Source organism: Symphalangus syndactylus, chromosome 17, assembly GCF_028878055.3.
Source record: "Symphalangus syndactylus isolate Jambi chromosome 17, NHGRI_mSymSyn1-v2.1_pri, whole genome shotgun sequence".
NCBI lineage: Eukaryota > Metazoa > Chordata > Mammalia > Primates > Hylobatidae > Symphalangus > Symphalangus syndactylus.
In genome coordinates this window covers 16,508,444-16,530,393 of record NC_072439.2, presented here as the reverse complement: position 1 = coordinate 16,530,393, position 21,950 = coordinate 16,508,444, and the positions used below count along the sequence as shown (strand labels likewise).

Below are 21,950 nucleotides of genomic sequence, written 5' to 3'. Positions count from 1 at the left end.
TGAACTCCTGAGATTAAGCAATCCTCCCACTTCAGCCTTCCTCAGTGCTGGGATTACAGGTGTGACAGGCCACGCTTTTCTTTAAGAAACAAAATAAAGGAGAATAAAAAGTAACAAAGTTGCCCATCACACATAAGAACAATTATTATTCAGAGAAACTTGTTCTAACAGGACGTATTATATATAATGTATGATATTAACATATCCAATGTGTTATAGAACACACATAATGGGTTTCATATGTTTATAATATATATTAAGTATATAGAATGCATATATATCTGTAGTTATTCTTCATGAAATGGAATACAATAAAATAGGAAATATTAAACTGGACTGCAAATATTAAGGATAATTATTTAATGAAACTTTCATTCCAATGATATGTACATAGGCATATACACTACATATATGATGTTATGTTACACATGACATAAAATATATATTTTATATTCCACTGTATATTGTATCACATAATATATGAATTATATGCTTTTAAAATACATAGAATTATAAATTATTGTATAAATATGCACACGATGGATTATATAAACTCTGCTTCTTTTTTTTTTTTTTTTTGAGACAGGGTTTCACTTTGTCCCCCAGGTTGGAGTCCTGTGGCGTGATCTCAGTTCATTGCAGCCTCAACCACCCAGGTTCAAGCAATCCTCCTGCCTTAGCCCCCCCAGGTAGCTGGGACGACAGGTGTGTGCCACCATGCCTGGCTAATTTTTTGTTTTGTTTTGTTTTTTTGTTTTGAGACCAAGTCTCGCTCTGGTACCTAGGCTGGAGTGCAGTGGTGCAATCTTGGCTCACCGCAACATCCACCTCCTGGGCTCAAGCAATTCTCCTATGTCAGCCTCTCAAGTAGCTGGGATTACAGACGTGCACCACCACACTCGGCTGATTTTTGTATTCTTATTAGAGATGGGGTTTCACCATGTTGGCCAGGCTGGTCTCGAACTCCTGACTTCAAGTGATCCTCCCACCTTGGTCTTCCAAAGTACTGAGATTACAGGCATGAGCCACCGCGCCTGGCCTAAAACTCTGCTTCTTATTGTGGCACGTGGCTGTAGATTGAAGTAGAGGTTCTGAGATCTGCGCGCAGTGGGGGTTACTGCTGAGCACTGGGGATATTTCCTGTGGGGAAGGAGGGAGGGAGGGAGAGTGGACTCTGCAGAGGGGGAAGCTGAAGCCAGATGCGATGGAAGAAGCAGAGGCCTGAGCGATCCTGTGGGGGCTCCAGAGCTGGGATGACCTCCACAGTTGTGCCAATCAAGGCAAGGGGCAGCCTTTGCTTGCCTGGCCCCCTCACCCAACTTCTCCCCTTGCTTACTCTATTCCAGGGGATGGTAAAGTTTTTCTGTAAAGGGCCACAGAGTACAAGAGCCCTAGGATCTCTGTGCAAATACTCAGCTCTGTCACTGTACTGCAAAAGCAACTGTGGAAAATACGTAAACGAATGAGTGCCTGGGTTCCAATAAGTCTTTATTTACAAAGACAGGTAGCAAAGGTCCCCTTGATTTGGCCCAAAGGCCTTGGTCAGCGAGCCCCTGCTCTATTCTGACAGCCAGAACCTCTTGCTGTTCCAGGAACAGGCCAATGCCACATCTGTCCTAGGACTTTCACAGATACTCACAGCCCTCTTTCTATCTCCATCTGAAGCGCTGCCTCCTCCCTACGCACCTGTCTAGATCAGCGGTGCCCGTAAGTCCGGAACTCCTCGCCTGCCTCCATTCCTCTCAGTCCTCATCACCCCATGCTGGATTAGCTCTTTCCTTTTTTTTTTGAGACGGAGTCTCGTTCTTGTTGCCCAGGCTGGAGTGCAATGATGCAATATTGGCTCACTGCAACCTCCGCCTCCCGAGTTCAAGCGATTCTCCTGCCTCAGCCTCCTGAATGGCTGGGATTACAGGCATGCACCACCATGCCCTGCTAATTTTGTATTTTTAGCAGAGACGGGGTTTCTCCATGTTGGTCAGGCTGGTCTCGAACTCCCGACCTCAGGGGATCGGCCCGCCTCAGCCTCCCAAAGTGCTGGGATTACAGGTGTGAGCCACCGCACCCGGCCACTCTTTCCTTCTTTAATGCCGGTCTCTGGCACTAGAATATCAGCTCCAGTGAGGGCCTCTGCTTGCTCCCAACTGGTTCCCAGCTACTAGAACAGAGCCTGGTGCAGTTGATCCTCAGTACACTCAGAGTTGCCATCCTTCTCCTCTCTCTGTCCACACCAACTCCAGCTACAAGCCATTGCCACTGGGGGACCCAAGCCTGCCACTCAGCAACAGCGACCGGCCCAGGAGCGAGTCTGTGGGCCAATAGATCAGGTTGGGGCTTATGTAAAGCCCATTTTCTCCTGGGGTGACTCTCAGCCATTTTGCCTCCCTCCAAGAAACGGCCTGCCCTACAGAGAAACCAAGGGAGACAGCACGGCCTGCCAGGAGATGGGAGGGGCACAGCCCTCAGGGCACCTCCCAGGGTTTTGTGAGCTGGGATGAATGGGTTTATAGTCCTGAGTCACTCCAGAGGGAGGATTCGGGATTCAGCCCAGCTCCTGCTTCCTAAACAACTATGGGGTGGGGCAGGGAACACTGGAAAAGAAATGTACGTGTGAGCGTGTGTAAGACCCGGTGAGGGCAGGGCTGGGGCCGTCTCTGTCACCGCTGTGACCCCAGTATAGGGTGGGGCAGAGTGGGTAACTGTGAGTTTTTTTTTTTTTTTTTTTTTTTTTTTTGCAGGAGACGTCCTACCAAGGACACTGGGTCCATGTCCCGGTGCGGGACCACCTCAGTGAGTTTTTTGAGTGAAAGAATAAATAAAGGATATTTTTCCTAAGGTTGACATGGACCTTATTTATTTATTTATTTAGAGACGAAGTCTTGCTCTGTCGCCCAGGCTGGAGTACAATGGCATGATCTCGGCTCACTGCAACCTCCGCCTCCTGGGTTCAAGAGATTCTCCTGCCTCAGCCTCTCGAGTAGGTGGGATTACAGGTGCGCGCCACCATGCCCAGCTAGTTTTTGTATTTTTAGTAGAGACGAGGTTTCACCATGTTGGTCAGGTTGGTCTTGAACTCCTGACCTCAGGTGATCCACCCACCCTGGCCTCCCAAAGTGCTGGGATTACAGGTGTGAGCCACTGCGCCCAGCCCCAAGGACTTTTTAAATATGAAAAAAGAATGCATCAACTTGAAGACAATCAGCTTCATTTACAAATTTATTCTAACCCCTCTCCCCAAATTGCAAGGTACACAGAATTTTAGCTAGTAGAACACACGAGCAGTGAACCATCCTCTGGCCTCTTGCATTTTGAGAGGACGTTCTTTCCATTTCCACACACCCTGGCCACCCCTGACACCGCAGTGGGGGAAGTAGATGGCCCTGCTGCCCACGAGGACTGGCTGCCTGTCAGGGCAGGGCAGGGCTGAGTGCGAAGTCTCTGAGATGTGAGAGCAGCACTCCATACGGGTCAGGACAGCGCTGGGGTCAGGAATTGGAGCTCCTGCCTGTCTTCACATTCCCACCTATTTTTTTTTTTTTTTTTTTGTGAGACAGAGTCTCACTCTGTCACCCAGGCTGGAGTGCAGTGGCGCGATCTCAGCTTACTGCAACCTCCGCCTCCTGGGTTCAAGCAATTCTCGTGCCCCAGCCTCCCGAGGAGCTGGGATTCAGGAATGTGCCACCACGCCCGGCTAATTTTTGTATTTTTAGTAGAGACGGGGCTTTGCCATGTTGGCCAGGCTGGTCTCGATCTCCTAACATCATGTGATCAGTCCACCTTGGCTTCTCAAAGTGCTGGGATGAGAGGCGTGAGCCACTACACCTGGCCTGGGTCACTCCCAGTTTTAAACACAGCCCCACTCAGGACCCACTCGGTCAGTTCCCTCTGCTCCAGCTTCTCCCCCGCTTCCAGAAGGAACTGAAATGCCGTTTCAGGCCAGGCGCAGTGGCTCAGGCCTGTAATCCCAGCAATGGGAGGCCGAGGCGGGTGGATTACCTGAGGTCAGGAGTTCAAGACCAGCCTGGGCAACCTGGAGAAACCCCGTCTCCACTAAAATACAAAAAGTAGCCAGGCGTGGGTGGTGGGCGCATGTAATCCCAGCTACTTTGGAAGCTGAGGCAGGAGCACTGGTTGAGCCTGGGAGGTGGAAGTTGCAGTGAGGCGAGATTGCACCACTGCACTCCAGTCTGGGTGACAGAGCTAGACTCTGTCTCCGAAAGAAAAGAAGAGAAAAGAAGAAAAGGTTTCAGAAACTGTTTCTTGGCTTTCTATCTGGGCAGATCTTGGTCCAGGCCATTTTTACCTTTTTAGAGAAGGGAGGTGAGGATGGAAGTCGGGGAAAGCCCGGCCCTCCCACTCTCACCTGCAGCTTCCCAAAAGCGGGCCCAGGTGGAATGGTCACCCCGTTTACACAATGCTATGATCTCAGGTGTGATCCGGGGCTGTCCTGAGCGGGGATAGAGAGGGTCTCCCACTGTCAATGCCACCTCTGGGATGGTCTGGGCCTCTGTGTAGAGATCGCCACCCTCCCAGCCTCTGCTCAGCCATCGCCTCTCCCTCCTCACTCTGCAGCTGGGGTAATCCAAGACCCTCACTCTGCCCCTACTACTTCACCACCCTGGGCAGTCAGCCCCTCACTGGCTGTGGCATCTCTGGCAAGTCCCTTTGCTTACCCTTGGCCTTAGTTTCCCCACCTCGTAGGGTGACTCTTGGGCCTCTCCCCATCAGAACCCTCCCACTTTCCCTCCTGATTTTAATAAGCTCTGTACCCATTGTGGAGATCCACATGATGGTTCTCAGATACAGCCTCAGGATGCCTTCATCACCTTGCAGCTCTTCTAATGAGGAGACAGCTACAGTCAGAAGGACAGACTGCAGGCTAGTGGTCACCCCCCCCCCGCCCCCACCTCCCGCTTCAGTGGCAGATCCTGAAAGAGAAACCCAGTAGAAAAGGGTGGTTCCTAGACTGTTCCTCTCAGCTAGCAGGAAGGCCAAATGGCCCGCGGGGTTGGCAGGAATCCCAGGGTACTTTTTTCCTGAGAAACGGTCTCACTCTGTCATCCAGGCTGGAGTGTAGTGGCGCAATCAGGGCTCGCTGCACCCTTGACCTCCAGGGCTCAGGTGATCCTCCTGCCTCAGCCTCCCAAGTAGCTGGGACTACAGGCATGAACCACCACACTTGGCTAATTTTTTATTTTTGTAGAGATGGGGTCTCACTATGTTGCCCAGGCTGGTCTTCAGCTCCTGAGCTCAAAGAGATCCCCCCTGCCTTGGTCTCCCAAAGTGCTGAGATTACAGGTGTGAGCCACTGCACCTGGACGCCAGCATACTCTTGGGGTGAGGAGGAATAAAGTGAGCTGAATGGCTTGAATGGTGGGCCCCCAACAGACATGTCCACATACTAACCCCCAGGACCTGTGCTTATGACAGTTTATTTGGAAAAAGTGTTTTTTTAGATGTAATTAAGGGTCTTGAGGTGGGATCATCCTGAACTTAAGATGGGCCCTAAATGCAATGATAGGTCTTCTTGTAAGAGACAAAATAGAAGAGGAAAAAAGCCATGTGAAGCTGTAGGCAGAGCCAAGGAAGGCCTGGAATCACCAGGAGCTGGAAGAGGGAGCGTGTCCCTGTCAGCACCTTGGTTTCAGACTTCTGGACTCCAGAACTGTGTGAATTAAATTCCTGCTGAACTTAAGCCATCAAGTTCGCCACCCAGTGGTGATCTGTTATGACAGCCTGAGGAAATTAATCAAGGAGTTAAGGCCAGCTGGTGGCCTAATTGGTAGGATGGGGATGGGACCGGGGGCTACGGAGGCAGGAGGGTACTGCTACATGAAGACGGGCTGTAGGGTCAGTCCAGAGCTCCGAGGAAAGCAAGCAAGAGCACACAGATTAGGAGATGCGGATGGAAGATGAAGGACTTATCGCTTCTCGGCCTTTTGGTTAAGATCAAGTGTGGAAGATGAAGGACTTGACAATTGAATCCATGGGCTTGGATTCGACTGGGGCCCCGAGAAATGCTACTGAACAAGGTGGGGAAGGCAAGAAAGGACACGCCACACAGTATAAGCTCCAGGGACTCTGAGGACAGGAAAATAGGGGGCTGAGGCTGAAGGACAGGCTAGATTAGCCCTAGTCAGGATCAAATGTCCCACCATGGAAAGGGGGTTGGAGGACATTCACAGAAAAGATCCTGTAGCGCCATTCCAGTGGGTTGTGCCACAGACTCAAGGGTGAGGTGGTTCTGTGGGAAAAGTCCACGTTGGGTCTCAAGGGAAGGTACAATGATTCCATGGATTGACTGCAGGCCAGGACCTTTTGTGGGTTTTTTTAAGATGGAGTTTTTGCTCGTTGCCCAGGCTGGCATGCAATTGCGCAATCTCGGCTCACTGCCACCTCTGCCTCCCGGGTTCAAGCAATTCTCCTGTCTCAGCCTCCCAAGTAGCTGGGATTACAGGTCCATGCCACCATGCCCAGCTAATTTTTGTATTTTTAGTAGAGACGGGGTTTCATCATATTGGTCAGGCTGGTCTCTAGCTCCCGACCTCAAGTGACCCGCCCACCTTGACCTTCCAAAGTGCTGGGATTGCAGGTGTGAGCCACCGTGCCCAGCCAGGACTTTTTTTTTTTTTTTTTTTGAGACACAGTCTTGCTCTGTCACCCGGCTGGAATACAGTGGTACAATCTCGGCCTCCACCTCCCAAGTTCAAGCAATTCTCCTGCCTCAGCCTCCCAAGTAGCTAGGATTACAGGTACCCACCACCACGCCCGGTTAACTTTTGGTTTTAAGACGGTGTCTTGCTCTGTCGCCCAGGCTAGAGTGCAATGATGCCATCTTGGCTCACTGCAACCTCCACCTCATGGGTTCAAGCAATTCTCCTGCCTCAGCCTCCTGAGTAGCTGGGATTACAGGCGCACCCCACCACACCTGGCTAATTTTTGTATTTTTAGTACAGATGGGGTTTCACCATGTTGGCCAGGCTGGTCTGGAACTCCTGACCTCAAGTGATCCGCCCGCCTCGGCCTCCCAAGGTGCTAGGATTACAGGCGTGAGCCATGGCTCCCGGCCGCACATTTTTTTTTCTCCTTAAGAGAGCACTGATGCTCAGCTAGAGCTGATCTTAGAAGGTGAGGGGGAGAAAAGGCCACTGCAACACACTGCATTTCCTTACAGTGGTCTGTACCGATTGACAAAAAGAAGGGGGTGTTCCAGTGTAACAGATGAGTGTCCCAGTAAAGGTTAACACTGATCAGGTAAACCAGGGGTGGGGGTAACAATAACACATTGATTCAGCTCAAGACCAGGTTCCATTTTTCATTTGCCAGAGTGCCCACGGTGTCCTGCTGGCTGGGACCTTGCAGGTTGTCCTGGTTTGGAGTGGGGGATGGGGGTGAAGGATGATGGAGGGGGCTATGTTGCAACGCTTCACCTGCTGGTCCCAATGCCAGGTAACCGCTGCTCTCATCAGCAGAGGTAACCAAATGCCAAGTTGCATCAAGATCCTGGTGGTTTCCACTGGGCCAGCGCAGGCAAGGGTGGTGCGGGAAGAAGGCCACGTTAGGTACGTAGGCCATGTCCAAACTCAGGTTCCAGCAAGCTCCTATTTCTTGGACGCAGGCACTGCCTGGGACGCGGACCGGCCGGGATTGCAGAGCTGGGCGCGCACCTCTTGCAGCTCTGTGCGCAGTTCCTCCAGGGCGCCCTGTGGCGGCGCCGCCTGCACCTGCGCCTGCAGCGCTTCCAGCGCCAGCGCCAGGTGGCCCACCTCGTCCCGCAGCGCGTTCCAGGCGGCACGCTGCTCCTCCTCCTTGTGGCGCTGCTGCGCCTGGTGGCGCCAGTACTCCAGCACTAGGCAGCCGCCGCCCACGATGAAGATGGTGGCTTCGCCCAGCAGCTCTGCGCCCAGCTCGGCTGCCGCCTCCTCGTTCAGCGGCTTGATGACCGTGCCCCGGAAGCCCATGATGCGCATCTTGGTCCGCATCTCCACCCAGTGGTACACTGCGGGGGAAGAGAGGGGTCAGGCTGCGCCCTGGGAGCCCCCTGCAAGCCCCACCTCTCTCACCCAGGGAATGCAGTCACCTAGCCTGGGTAACCCAGGGGTCTTCTAAAAGACCAGACGATTCTAGCGAGCAGCTTGGAATAAGAAACACTGCCCCAGAAAGGAGGTCCTCAGACTTGAGGGGCCACGCCCCAAGAGGGACACCAGGAGCTTCCACGGGGCCTTCCACAGCGCCAAGTTCATGGACGGTGTAAAGGTCCAGTTGCCAGATGCTTAGCTCCCTGTGTTCCACCCTTCAGCCACTGCCATCCTGGCTGTCCTGCCCTGGCACTGTCATCCCACCCACTTCCCAGGAGAAAGACCAACCCCCTTTCTTGCTTTATTGTCCCAAAGTGCAAAGTTGGGGCTACAGATGGGGGGGAGGGGGGCTCCTGGCTCCAAAGGGCAGCTTAAGGTGGCAGTCGATGCTAAGTGCCTCTGAACACTTAGATACACTTGTAATAATCAATCATTTTTGCAAGTCTAATGGCGCCAATCCTAGAATTTCATCAGCCCTGAAGGTGCAGCTAAGAGCTGCGAGCTCTTCACAGTAAGGTTTTGGGCACATACCTTGGTGGAAGCTCAAGAGGTGAGTGGTGCTGCTGGAACAAAAACTCCATCCTTGCCTAGCTGCTTCTTTATGAAGGAAGATTCTCAGCACTTGAGTCTTTAAAACCAATGTAGAATTGATGCTGCACCCTGACTCACTTGTGCAACAATTAATATTCATCCAAGGGCACATGAAACCACAGAGGGAACCTTTGTCTGGTGCCTTTGCAGACTCATTTGCAACATCTCCTTTTACTTTTAAGGTTTAGTAATTATTCATGAAAATGTATAAAAGATGAACTTTTTGTTGTTGTTGTTTTAGAGACGGAGTCTCACTCTGTTGCCAGGCTGGAGTGCAGTGGCACAGTCTTGGCTCACTGCAACCTCTGCCTCCCAGGTTCAAGCAATTCCCCTGCCTCAGCCTCCTGAGTAGCTGGGACTACAGGCATGCGCCACCATGCCTGTCTAATTTTTCGTATTTTTAGTAGAGAAGGGGTTTCACCACGTTGGCCAGGCTGGTCTCGATCGTCTGACTTCGTGATCCACCCACTTTGGCCTCTCAAACTGCTGGGATTACAGCCATGAGCCACCATGCCCATCCAAAAGATGAACATTTTAAAGTAACTGCGCACTAATAGTAATTTCAAAATTAGCTCAATCCAGAAGAAAATAACTTAGCATTTAGAACCTTATGGTCACAGGAAATTAACATGTACATTTCTGTATGTATTTTGGTTGCCGACATATAAATCATTAGATGGAATTCTGTGGGTATGTGGACTGTAAATACAAAAGTACATGAACAAAAAGAAACCATGTGATATTTCTGACTGAAAAAGAAGAGCTTGTTTTTATTTGTATTATTTTTGAGACGGGGTCTTGCTTTGTCGCCCAGCCTGGAGTGTAGTGGCGCAATCATGGCTCACTGCAGCCTCGACCTTCCAGGCTCAAGTGATCCTCCCAACTCAGTCCCTTGAGTAGCTGAGACTACAGGTATGACTGGCTAATTTTTATTTGTTTGTTTGTTTTTTGAGACGGAGTCTCACTCTGTTGCCCAGGCTGCAGTGCAGTGGTGCGATCTCGGCTCACTGCAAGCTCCGCCTCCCAGGTTCACACCATTCTCCTGCCTCAGCCTCCCGAGTAGCTGGGACTACAGGCACCTGCTACTACACCCGGCTAATATTTTTGTATTTTTAGTAGAGATGGGGTTTCACCATGTTAGCCAGGAGGGTCTCGATCTCCTGACCTCCTGATCCGCCCGCCTCAGCCTCCCAGTGTTGGGATTACAGGTGTGAGCCACCGTGCCCAGTCATGTTTGTATTTTTTTTTTAAATAGAGATGGGGGTTATCAGTATGTTGCCCAAGCTGGTCTTGAACTCCTGGGCTCAAGCGATCTGGCTGCCTTGGCCTCCCAAAGTGCTGGGATTGCAGTCGTGAGCCACTATGCCTGGCCTTTATATATTTTATATATATGTCTTTCAACCAGACATTGGTAGGCATCAAATCATTATTATTGTATGTGAACTGCAATAAATATGAAGGGAAGGATGCACCAGCTGTTTGAACATGTCAATATCATAACACATCAGAACCAGAAATTCCATCCTTCACAACTACTTAAGGTTATAAAGAAAAGTTTTACTTGTCAACTTGAAAATACACTAGAGGGCACACAATCTTTTTTTTCTTTTTCTGAGACAGGATCTCGTTCTGTCGCCCAGGCTGGAGTACCGTGGCACAATCTCGGCTCACTGCAACCTCCGCCTCCCAGGCTCGAGTCATCCTCCCACCTCAGCCTCCCAAGTAGCTGGGACAACAGGTGCATGCCACTATGCCTGGCTAATTTTATTTTTTTGGGTAGAGACAGGGTCTTGCCATATTCCATCTTATTTATTTATTTAACAGATGGGATCTCACTCTGTGGTCGAGGATGGAAGACAGTGGCTCCATCACAGTTCACTGCAACCTCGAACACCTAGACTCAAACAATCCTCCTGCCTCAGCCTCTGGAGCAGCTAGAACTACAGGTGCCCCACCATGCCTGGCTGTTTTTAAATTTTTTTTTTTTTCTTGTAGAGACGAGGTCTTGCTATGTTGCCAAAGTGGGTCTTGAACTCCTGGGCTCAAGCAATCATCCCACCTCAGCCTCCCAAAGTACTGGGATGACAGGAGAGAGCCACTGCGTCCAGCCACTACACATTTTTCATCTTCAAAGGGGTGGGGCGGCAGGAAAGCCTGGGGAGCTCTGCTGGAGCTGGAGGGAAGACCTGAGGCGCGAGCTTAGGGTCCGAGCAGTCACTGTCACTGTCACTGTCAGCTGCTGCAGTTACTGTTACAGCTGACTCTGGCTTAGGCCCTGGGCTTGTGGGTTCCTGGGGTCCAGGCTGTGGAGACCCCTCCCACACTGAGGTCTTAGGGTCAGGCTGACCTGGGGTCCCCCCAGGGCTCCGCCACCTGCTGCCTGGGCAATGACAGCCTGCCCCAAGGCCCCTCTGTAACACAGGAAGGACAGCATCATCCTGACAATGACACTCGCCAGCCCTGGTGGTGGCCCAGAGCTGGGCCCGTAACTGTCACTGCCTCCTTCATGTCAGGGACACCTAGCACGGTGGCCAGAGAGTGGTGAGGGGTGAGAGTTCCGGCTCCTCTGGCCTTCCTGGGTGAGGTTCCCAGCGTGGAAATGCAAGTGTCTCAGTGCAGACCAAGCATGGGGATCTGGGCCAGCAGGTGGGTCTGGGTGTGCCAATGGGAGTGGGCACATACCCAGGCCACAGGAAATCAAATCAAGAGGGTGTGTGTGTATGTGTGTGTGTGTGTGTGCATGCAGGCATGGGCTTGCAGGGCTTTCAGAGCAGGGGCCGACACAGCATTCTCCCTTGGGCCAGCAGTCAGATGTGGGGATCAGGAAACAAGACCCAGGTGGAGATGAATCACAGGGCTGTGATTCTAGAAGGGATAGCTGTGAGGGGCTGGGACAGGGTAAGCTGGAGGACTCACCAGACTTGTGGGGGTCAACACGCTCCAGATGTCTCCTAGACCTCTCACACTCAGCACATCCAAACCTGAACCCAGCTTCTGGCCCCACACCTGTCCCCCGGCTAGAGACCGGGGCCTCATCCCAGCTGTTCCCCTTCTCCCATGGCCTCTCAGCTGCGTGTCGGGTCCATTCTCATCTTGAATATCTCTCCCAGTGGATTCCCTTCTGCTGTCCTGGTCCAGGATCCATCCCAGCTCTGACCAACGTTCCCCTCCCTGACCTCCTGAATAGGAGGAATACAGCCTGTCTATCCCCTTCTGAGTGCCTATCACAACCAGGAATAGTGGCTATCCAGTTACTTGTCTGCAATCAGTCTCCCCACTGTCCTGTAAGCCTCACAAGGGCGGGGCCCAGGGCTGTCACGGTCACTGCTGTGTCCCCAGCACTGCCTAGTGCCAGGCCAGGCACACGCATGATGCTCATTAGATCTAAGTTTAACACATAAGTGAGTCCTGCCTCCAGCCTCCTTCCCACCTGCCGGCCCCAGCCTCACCCTCTGCAATTGTCCTCCACGCAGTAATCAGAAGGAATTGGTGAGAAGAAAAGAACAAACTGGCTGGGCGTGGTAGCTCAGGCCTTTAATCCCAGCGCTTTGGGAGGCCGAGACAGGCGGATCATGAGGTCAGGAGTTCAAGACCAGACTGGCCAACATGGTGAAACCCCCATCTCTAATAAAAATACAAAAAATTAGCAGGGAGTGGTGGGAGGCCCCTGTAATCCCACCTACTCAGGAGGCTGAGGCAGGAGAATCGCTTGAACCCAGGAGGCAGAGGTTGCCGTGAGCCAAGACCACGCCACTGCACTCCAGCCTGGGCAACAGGAGCAAGACTCTGTCTCAAAAAAAAAAAAAAAAAAGAAAGAAAGAAAAGAAAAGAACAAACCTACCATTCCCCGTCGCCCCACCCCCAATTCCCACCGCAAATAAAAGTAACACATTGCAAGAAAACAAAATACTCAAACTATAAAATGTAAAGTCAAAGTCTCCTCCTCAGAGGAACCCTCAACTACTGCCATCACCAGCCTGTTTTCCCCTAGCGCCATCTCCTGGACAGCCCGTAGTAAGCATATCTCACTCATTTCTGAACTCTTCAATTGGAGGTTTGTTCAGATCTACACCACCATTACCTACTCATAATCCAGCCCCACTATGAAAGGTGAGCACTCTGCCCCCACGTGGCCTGCCCTTTCTCCACTCCCCCATTTCTACAGGGGATTTATATGCAGTGTTTACTATTCTATGTTCTGTTTTTTTTTTTTTTTTAGACGCAGTCTCGCTTGGTCCCCAAGGCTGGAGTGCAGTGGCGTGATCTCCACTTTACAATGCAGGGGCCATGTTAACACTCTCCAGTGTGGTGTGACTAAGGCAGAGAGAAGACCCTCTGAGTGCTGCTTCATGAGACTTTGGTGCTTTTTTTTTTTTTTTTTTGATACAGAGTCTTGCTCTTGTTGCCCAGGCTGGTGTGCAGTAGCTCGATCTTGGCTCACTGCAACCTCTGCCTCCCGGGTTCGAGTGATTCTCCTGCCTGAGCCTCCCAAGTAGCTGGGATTACAGGTGCCCACCACCATGCCTGACTAATTTTTGTATTTTTAGTAGAGACGGGATTTCACCATGTTGGCCAGGCTGGTCTCGAACTCCTGACCTCAAGTGATCCGTCCACCTTGGCCTCCCAAAGTACTGGGACTACAGGTATGAGCCACCGTGTCTGGCCTGACTCTAACTTCATGAGAGATCTTAACCTAAAATTTTCCTTTTCTGTAATGACTTTATCAGGCTTTGATATCAGTATTCTATTGGACTCATAAAATGAGTATGTCAGTATTCCTACTTTCCCTATTATTTAAAAGAATTTGGACAATGGTCTTTCTTTCTTTCTTTCTCTTCTCTCTTTCTCTTCTTTCTTTCCCTCTTTTTCTTTTTTTTTTTTTGAGATGGAGTCTCACCATGGTGTCCCAGGTGGACTGCAGTGGCACAATCTCAGCTCACTGCAACCTCCACTTCCCGGGTTCAAGTGATTCTCTCACCTTAGCCTCCCATGTAGCTGGGACTACAGACACATACCACCACACCTGGCTAATTTTTGTATATTTTGGTAGACACAGGGTTTCACCATGTTGACCAGGCTGGTCTCGAACTCCTGACCTCACGTGATCCACCCGCCTCAGCCCCCCAAAGTGCTGGGATTACAGGCGTGAGCCACTGCACCTGGCCCCCTCCATTTCTCTCTTCCTGTCTTTTCCCAATTCTTCTTTTAGATCTCAGCTGGACTGTCTCTTCCTCCAGGAAGCCCTCCCTGAACCACAGGCTGGGTCAGACACATTCTCAAGGTTCTCAAAGCTCCCTAGGCTTAACACGAGGTCAGCCTTAATAAATGGCAGCAAGAACTTTGGAGTCACACAGATCTGGACTCAAATCCTGGTTCTGTCACTTTCTGGATATGCAAGCTGAGCCTTGGTGTTTCCTTATCAAAACTCGGGTTAAAATACTCAACTGGCAGGATTGGGAGAATGGCAATGACAGAGTAAGGGAGAAAATGCTCAGTTTGTAAATGTTAACCTAATATCCTCTTCCTGACTCCTGTTAGAATTTTATTCCTGGAAGTACGTCCTACCCACTGGTCTGAATCTACTCTTGGGTTACATAGAATCGTTTTCCGTCTCCTCCCTGAACTCTCTCCCTCCAGACTCACTCCCTTTCATCTGTCTTCCATACTGGAGAATCCCAACTCAGATATCCCCTCCTCCAGGAAGCCTTCCCTGACCTCCAGACCTCTGGGCTCCTCTATCTGAGCTCTGACTGCTCTGGGTCCTCACTGCATGGTGACAAGTCTGTCTCTCCAACTGGACTGTGAGGCCGATGCAGGCAGGGCCTCAGGCTAACTCGGTCACTGCACTGTCCCCAACCCCAGACAGGCACAGAGCAGGCACTTAATGAAAAAGCTGATCTGTGGAGGTGCCCAGGAGGTGGCCATGGACGATGGGTATGGCTCCCTGTCTCTGGCTCCCCGGTCCCCCTTCTCTAACTCCTGATGCTTTTGGTGTTATCTGTCCCCTCGAGAATGTGGCACTGTGTATCGCCCCTCCTCCTGGATTGGCTCCAGCCCCCCTCCACCCATCTGTCTCTGGTATAGACCCTTTCCTTGGCCTCCGTGGCTGGCATTTCTCAGGGCACCATTTCCCAAGCCCTCTTCTCACTCGACTGTCACATCTACTTCCAGGAGCCACTCAGAACTTCAGGACCCAAACTCCTATGCCCAGATCTCTCTCAGCCCCAGAGCTCCAGGCCACAGGCACTTCAGACACTCTAGGTCACAACACAGTGGCTGACCAGGCCCAGGGAGGAGATTTCCCGGGGAAAGGAGGGATATCTTAACCCACGGAGTCAAGTAAAGTGACATACTTGGCCATAGTTAACTACTGTTCAAGATTTTTCTGAGCATGAAAATGCAGGTGGCTGGAATGCAACCCTTTCCTCAGGAAATGTGTTGCTAAGACGAAACAGCTCCCTCCATGGTGGGGGACCGGGGCTCGGGAGCTTATGGACAAATAGGACAGGCTGGGCGCGGTGGCTCACGCCTGTAATCCCAGCACTTTGGGAGGCCGAGGTGGGTGGATCGCCTGAGGTTGGGAGTTCAAGACCAGCCTGACCAACATGGAGAAACCCTGTCTCTACTAAAAATACAAAATTAGCCAGGCATGGTGGCTGTAATCCCAGCTACTCAGGAGGCTGGGGCAGGAGAATCGCTTGAACCTGGGAGGTGGAGGTTATGGTGAGCCGAGATCGTGCCATTGCACTCCAGCCTGGGCAACAAGAGCAAAACTCTATCTCAAAAAAGAAAAAAAAAAAAAGAACAAAGCACCTCTCCCCCACTATTGGGAACACGCCTGCACATAATGGCTGCTTCCTCATAAAATGAAGGGAAGGTATTCCTCATAGGGTCCACTACTCGACGGTGAAGAGTCGTCATAAGGACACAGTAGTGACTGCTAGAGCCCGCGATGGCAAGAGGGCCATGATGAACATGCTGGCTACTGAGAGGCTAAACCCCATGGAACCGGTAACCGGAACTGTTTACTAGTGAGGAGGGAGAGGTTATTTAATATGGGAGAGGGAAAGGAAAAACATCAAATCTTTATCTTCCATACAAGGAAGTGGGCTGATAATAAAAGATAGGGATGATCCCAGCACTTTGGAAGGCCGAGGCGGGTGGATCATCTGAGGTCAGGAGTTCGCAACCAGCCTGACCAATATGGTGAAACCCCGTGTCTACTAAAAATACAAAAATTAGCTGGGCGTGGTGGCAAGTGTCTGTAATCCCAGCTACCTGGGAGGCTGAGGCAAGAGAATCGCTTGAACCCAGGAGGCAGAGGCTGCAGTGAGCCGAGACCATGCCAATGCACTCCAGCCTGGGCAACAGAGCGACACTCCATCTCAAAAATAAATAAATAATAAAATAAAATAAAAAATAAAAGATGGGGAAGAAATAATAAAAGATGAGAAAAAAATTTCCAAACGAGGAAATGTTTAGAAATTCTCTTATTAGGGCCAGGCATGATGGCTCACGCCTATAATAATCCCAGCACTTAAGAGGCCGAGGCGGTGGATCACTTGAGGTCAGGAGTTCAAGACCAGCCTGGCCAACGTGGCGAAACCCCATCTCTACTAAAAATAAAAAATTAGCCGGGAGTGGTAATGCGCACCTGTAATCCCAGCTACTCGGGAGGCTGAGGCAGGACGATCGCTTGAATCCAGGAGGCAGAGGCTGCAGTGAGCTGAGATGGTGCTGCACTCCAGCTTGGGTGATACAGTGAGACTCCATCTCAAAAAAAAAAAAAAAAAAAAGAACCAAGAAAAGAAAAAGGAAAAAGAAATTCCCTTATTAAGAAATATGGTAGGCCGGGCGTGGTGGCTCACGCCTGTAATCCCAGCACTTTGGGAGGCCGAGGCGGGCGGATCACGAGGTCAGGAGATCGAGACCACGGTGAAACCCCGTCTCTACTAAAACTACAAAAAAAAAAATTAGCCGGGCGTGGTGGCGGGCGCCTGTAGTCCCAGCTACTCGGAGAGGCTGAGGCAGGAGAATGGCGTGAACCCGGGAGGCGGAGTCTGCAGTGAGCCGAGATTGCGCCACTGCACTCCAGCCTGGGCGACAGTGGGACTCCGTCTCAAAAAAAAAAAAAAAAAAAAAAAATTAGCTGGGCGTGGTGGCACACGCCTGTAATCCCAGCCACTCAGGAGGCTGAAGCAGGAGAACCTCTTGAACCTAGGAGACGGAGGTTGCAGTGAGCTGAGATCGCACCACTGCACTCCAGCCTGAGTGACAGGGTGAGACTCCGTCTCAACAACAAAAAAAAGAAATAGGATAAATACCAAAAAAATAGCCGAAAGAGTTACAGTGGCTACCTGGGGGAAGCAGAAATTGAGGTAGAAAAAGAGGCAGCTGGGGGCCGGGCGCAGTGGCTCACGCCTGTAATCCCAGCACTTTGGGAGGCCGAGGCTGGCAGATCACGAGGTCAGGTGTTCGAGACCAGCCTGGTCAGCATGGTGAAACCTCGTCTCTACTAAAAATACAAAAATTAGCCGGGTGTGGTGATGCCTGCCTGTAATCCCAGCTACTCAGGAGGCTGAGGCAGGAGAATCACCTGGACCCAGGAGGCGGAGGTTGCAGTGAGCCGAGATCGTGCCACCGCACTCCAGCCTGGGCGACAGAGCAAGACTCCGTCTCAAAAAAAAAAAAAAAAGAAAGAAAAGGAAAAAAGAAAAAGAGGCGGCTGGGTTTTCTTCTATCATAAACCATACAACTATCAGACTGTTTAGCCTACGTACATACAGTCCCTGACTTATGATGGTTCAACTAGCAGTTTTTCAACTTTATGAGGGTGTGAAAGCAATAAGCATTAAGTAGAAACCATACTCCAGGCCAGGCGCAGGGGCTCACGCCTGTAATCCCAACACTTTGGGAAGCCGAGGTGGACAGATCACCTGAGGTCAGGAGTTTGAGATCAGCCTGGTGAAACCCCATCTCTACTAAAAATACAAAAATTAGCTGGGTGTGATGGCGCACGCCTGTAATCTCAGCTACTCAGGAGGCTGAGGCAGGAGAATTGCTTGAACTTGGGAGGCAGAGGTTGCAGTGAGCCGAGATCACGCCACTGCCCAGCCTGGGCGACACAGCGAGACTCAGTCCCAAAAAAAATATAAATAAATAAAAGAAATGACACCTAAATGAACGTGCGTTTCTGGAGAAGATCCTGGAACAGGCAGAAAAAGGACACCGGTGGAAACACTGCTGAGATAGGAATGAGGCCTGCAGGCTTTATACCAGTGTTCATCTCCTGCGTCGCCTCATTGCATTGTGGTTATGTAAAATGTTACCATCCAGAGACTCTGGCTGAAAGGTATGAGGGAACTCTCTGTACTTTTATTGTAACTCTTCTGTGGATCTAAAATTAGTTCAAAGTAGAAAAACGAAAACAGAAACAGCCCCCAGGTGGCTCGACTGTGAGGAAATGGACCTTCTCACCCATTTGCTGGTGTAAGTGTAAATCCAGGCACACCCTGGAGTCAGTCATTCTGCTTCTGGGCATTTATGCCAGGTTCACCTATCCAGGTGCGAAAGCCCTTGCTGGGCTCCTTAATCCTGCAGCATAGTGTATGATAACAATTTTTTTGTTTGTTTGTTTGAGTCGGCGTCTCGCTCTGTCGCCCAGGCTGGAATGCAGTGGCTGGATCTCGGCTCACTGCAAGCTCCGCCTCCCAGGTTCACACCGTTCTCCTGCCTCAGCCTCCGGAGTAGCTGGGACTACCAGCGCCTGCCACCATGCCCGGCTAATTTTTGTATTTTTAGTAGAGACGGGGTTTCACAGTGTTAGCCAGGATGGTCTCAATCTCCTGACCTCATGATCCACCCGCCTCGGCCTCCCAAAGTGCTGGGATTACAGGTGTGAGCCACCGCACCCAGCCTATGATAACAATTAAAAAGCCAAGAGAGACCCTCTGACACTATAATCTCATAAATTCCAGCATTTCTGTCAGCAACTGAAATAGAGTGAGGAAGTCTTGTTTTTTGTTTTTGTTTTGAGACAGGGTTTCACTCTGTCACCCAGACTGGAGTACAGTAGCAGGATCATGGCTCACTGTGGCCTGGAATCCCAGGGATCAAACAGTCCTCCCACCTCACCCTCCCAAGTAGCTGGGACTACAGGCAAGAACCAGCATGCCTGGCTAATTTTTTTTTTTTTTTGAGACAGAGACTCTTGTTGCCCCGGCTAGAGTGCAATGATGCGATCTTGGCTCACTGCAACCTCCACCTCCCAGGTTCAAGCAATTCTCCTGCCTCAGCCTTCCGAGTAGCTGGGACTAAAGGCGCACGCCACCATGCCCTGCTACTTTTTGTACTTTTAGTAGAGACAGGGTTTCACCATGTTGGCCAGGCTGGTCTCAAACTTCTGACCTCATGATCCACCTGCCTTGGCCTCCCAAAGTGCTGGGATTACAGGTGTGAGCCACTGTGCCCGGTCTTTTTTTTTTTTAAATACAGATGAGATTTCATCATGTTGCCCAGGCTGGTCTTGAACTCCTGAGCTCAAGCAATCAGTCTGCCTTGGCCTCCCAAAGTGCTGGGATTACCGGTGTGCATCACTGTGCCTGGCCAAAACAGATAATTAAAACTCTTTTCAAAAAAATCAAACAAGCCACCTTGGCCCCCAGGATTCCACAGGTTAAGCCTATACCTCTGTACCTCTGCTCCCTCCTCAAAACCCAGTAAAATAGCAGTCCTGGACGGAAAGACAGCAGAAGCCACAAGAACAAAGGGAAGCAGCAGGGTGGCGGTGGTAGTGGGGGGGGATGGGAGGGTATGTGACTAGGCGGAAGGGGAGGGAATCAATGCAAGCCTTGAGGCGGGAGCAGATGGCTGAGAGGTAACTGAGCCAGCAGGGAGGCTGCTGAGACCTAGGCACCCTGGAAGGGGGCAGGTAGGGGGAGGAAGGGGAGAGAGGGAAAGGGCGGTGGCAAGAAGCAGAAGGAACTGGAGACTAGGACCACACGTGCAAGGTGACTGAGGGTGGGGTTAAGCCCAGGATCCCTCCTTGACTGGGGGTAAACCAGGAGGACTCCGAGAACAGCCCAGGGGGCAAGTGCCACACTGAAAACAAGCCTGTTCCTCTGGCATGGGGCTGGTGGGCAATGCAGATGTCAAGAGCCCACTCAGCCTTGGCCTTGAACTCCAGTAACCCTGCATGGTGTTGCTGGGGACAAAACCACACCCGCCACTGAGGTCCAGATAGGGGCTCTGCTTAGCTGTGAGCCTGGCCATGAGGTGATGACAATGGGAAGGATCTGGGTCAAAGACATCCCAGTGGCTCCCAGACCCCTGCTTCTCTGTCTCCCTCCAAAGCCATTTAAAAATACACCAACTAGCTCTTTTTTGAGTTTGCATTGTTCCCTGCTGTCTTTGAAGTTCCACCTACATTTTACTTTCTCTATAAAGTTTTATCCTAATGTGACTTTTTTATGCTCAAATGTCGTATCATATGTCTCTGAAACAAAAATGTATCTATAAATTAAAATCAAAAATTTCATTCTTTGTGATTTTAGTTAAAACTTTTCTCGGCCAGGCGCGGTGGCTCACGCCTGTAATCCCAGCACTTTGGGAGACCGAGGTGGGCGGATCATGAGGTCAAGAGATCGAGACCATCCTGGCCAACATGGTGAAACCCCATCTCTATTAAAAACAAAGAAAAAAAAATTAGCTCGGCGTGGTGGCACGCGCCTGTAGTCCCAGCTACTTCGGAGGCTGAGGTAGGAGAATTGCTTGAACCTGGGAGGCGGAGGTTGCAGTGAGCCGGGATGGCGCAACTGCACTCCAGCCTGGTGATACACAAGACTCCATCTCAAAACAAACAAACAAACAAAAACCTTTTCTCTTGGATTGCATTATCATGCAATTTCTATTAGTATACCACTGATCCAAACTGCACGCATTACATAATTTGATTTCTAGTGGCTGGGTGTGGTGGCTCACGCCTGTAATCCCAGCACTTTGGGAGGTCGAGGCGGGTGGATTACCTGAGGTCAGGAGTTTGAGACCAGCCTGGCCAACATGGTAAAACCCAGTCTCTACTAAAAATACAAAAATTAGCCAGGCATGGTGGCATGACCCTGTAATCCCAGCTACTCGGGAGGCTGATGCAGGAGAATCGCTTGAACCTGGGAGGTGGAGGTTGCAGTGAGCTGAGATCATGCCATTGCACTCCAACCCGGGCGACAGAGTGAGACTAACTTTTGTATTTAGTCTAATTATGGCTAATTTTTGTAATTCTAGCAGACACAGGGTTTCACCATATTGGTCAGGCTGGTCTTGAACTCCTGACCTTAGGTGATCCACCTGCCTCAGCCTCCCAGAGGCTGGGATTATAGCCATGAGCCACTGTGCCCCGCCACAAAAAGATTTTTAAATTAGCTGTACGTGGTGGTGCACGCCTATGGCCCCAGCTACTCAGAAGGCTCAGATAGGAGGATCACTTGAGCCCCCAGGTTCAAGGGTGCAGTGAGCCATGATCCTGCCACTGTACTGCAGCCTGGGTGACAGAGTGACACTTGGTCTTAATCAAATCAGTCAATCAATCAAATCTGACAAAGACATACAAGAAAACAAAATTACAGAATATGTCACTGATGACCACAGATGAAACCTTTAGGAAAATATTAGCAAACGAAAGCCAGCAATATATAAAAAAGATAATATAGCATAATCAAGTGGGATTTCTGCAGGAATATAAGATTGGTTTAATATTTTTTTATTATTATTATTGTTTTTTGAGATGGAGTCTTGCTCTGTCGCCCAGGCTGGAGTGCAAAGGCGTAATCTCAGCTCACTGCAACCTCTGCTGCCAGAGTTCAAGTGATTCTCCTGCCTCAGCCTCCCAAGTATCTGGGATTACAGGCGCAAACCACTGTGCCCTGCTAATTTTTGTATTTTTGTTTGTTTGTTTTTTTGAGACGGAGTCTCGCTCTATCACACAAGCTGGAGTGCACTGGTGCCATCTCAGCTCACTACAACCTGAGCCTCCAGAGGTCAAGTGATTCTCCAGTTTTAATCTCCCAAAATGCTGGGATTACAGGTGTTAGCCACCCCACCTGGCAATCCAGTCAGTTTATTTATTTTGTTATTTATTTTTTTTTTTTTGAGACAGTCTTGCTCTGCCACCTAGGCTGGAGTGCAGTGGCACGATCTCGACTCACTGCAACCTCCGCCTCCCAGGTTCGAGTGATTCTCCTGCCTCAGCTTCCCAAATAGCTGGGACTACAGGCACGTGCCACCATG

The 21,950-nt window shown here is 50.6% G+C and overlaps 1 protein-coding gene across 2 annotated transcripts in view; it reads right to left on the bottom strand.

The window, feature by feature from the left end:
* The window catches only part of OPA3 (outer mitochondrial membrane lipid metabolism regulator OPA3), a 49,093-nt gene that overhangs the window by 5,841 nt on the left and 21,302 nt on the right, over nt 1–21,950 (bottom strand). The window contains exon 2 of one of the 2 annotated variants that reach the window (XM_055249561.2): nt 3,208–7,999. The exons of the other annotated variant lie outside the window; for it this stretch is intronic. Coding sequence (XP_055105536.1) covers nt 7,602–7,999 — 398 coding nt within the window. The 3' untranslated portion in view covers nt 3,208–7,601. Of the gene's footprint in view, nt 1–3,207; nt 8,000–21,950 lie in introns of those variants that run through there. 2 annotated transcript variants of the gene reach the window in all.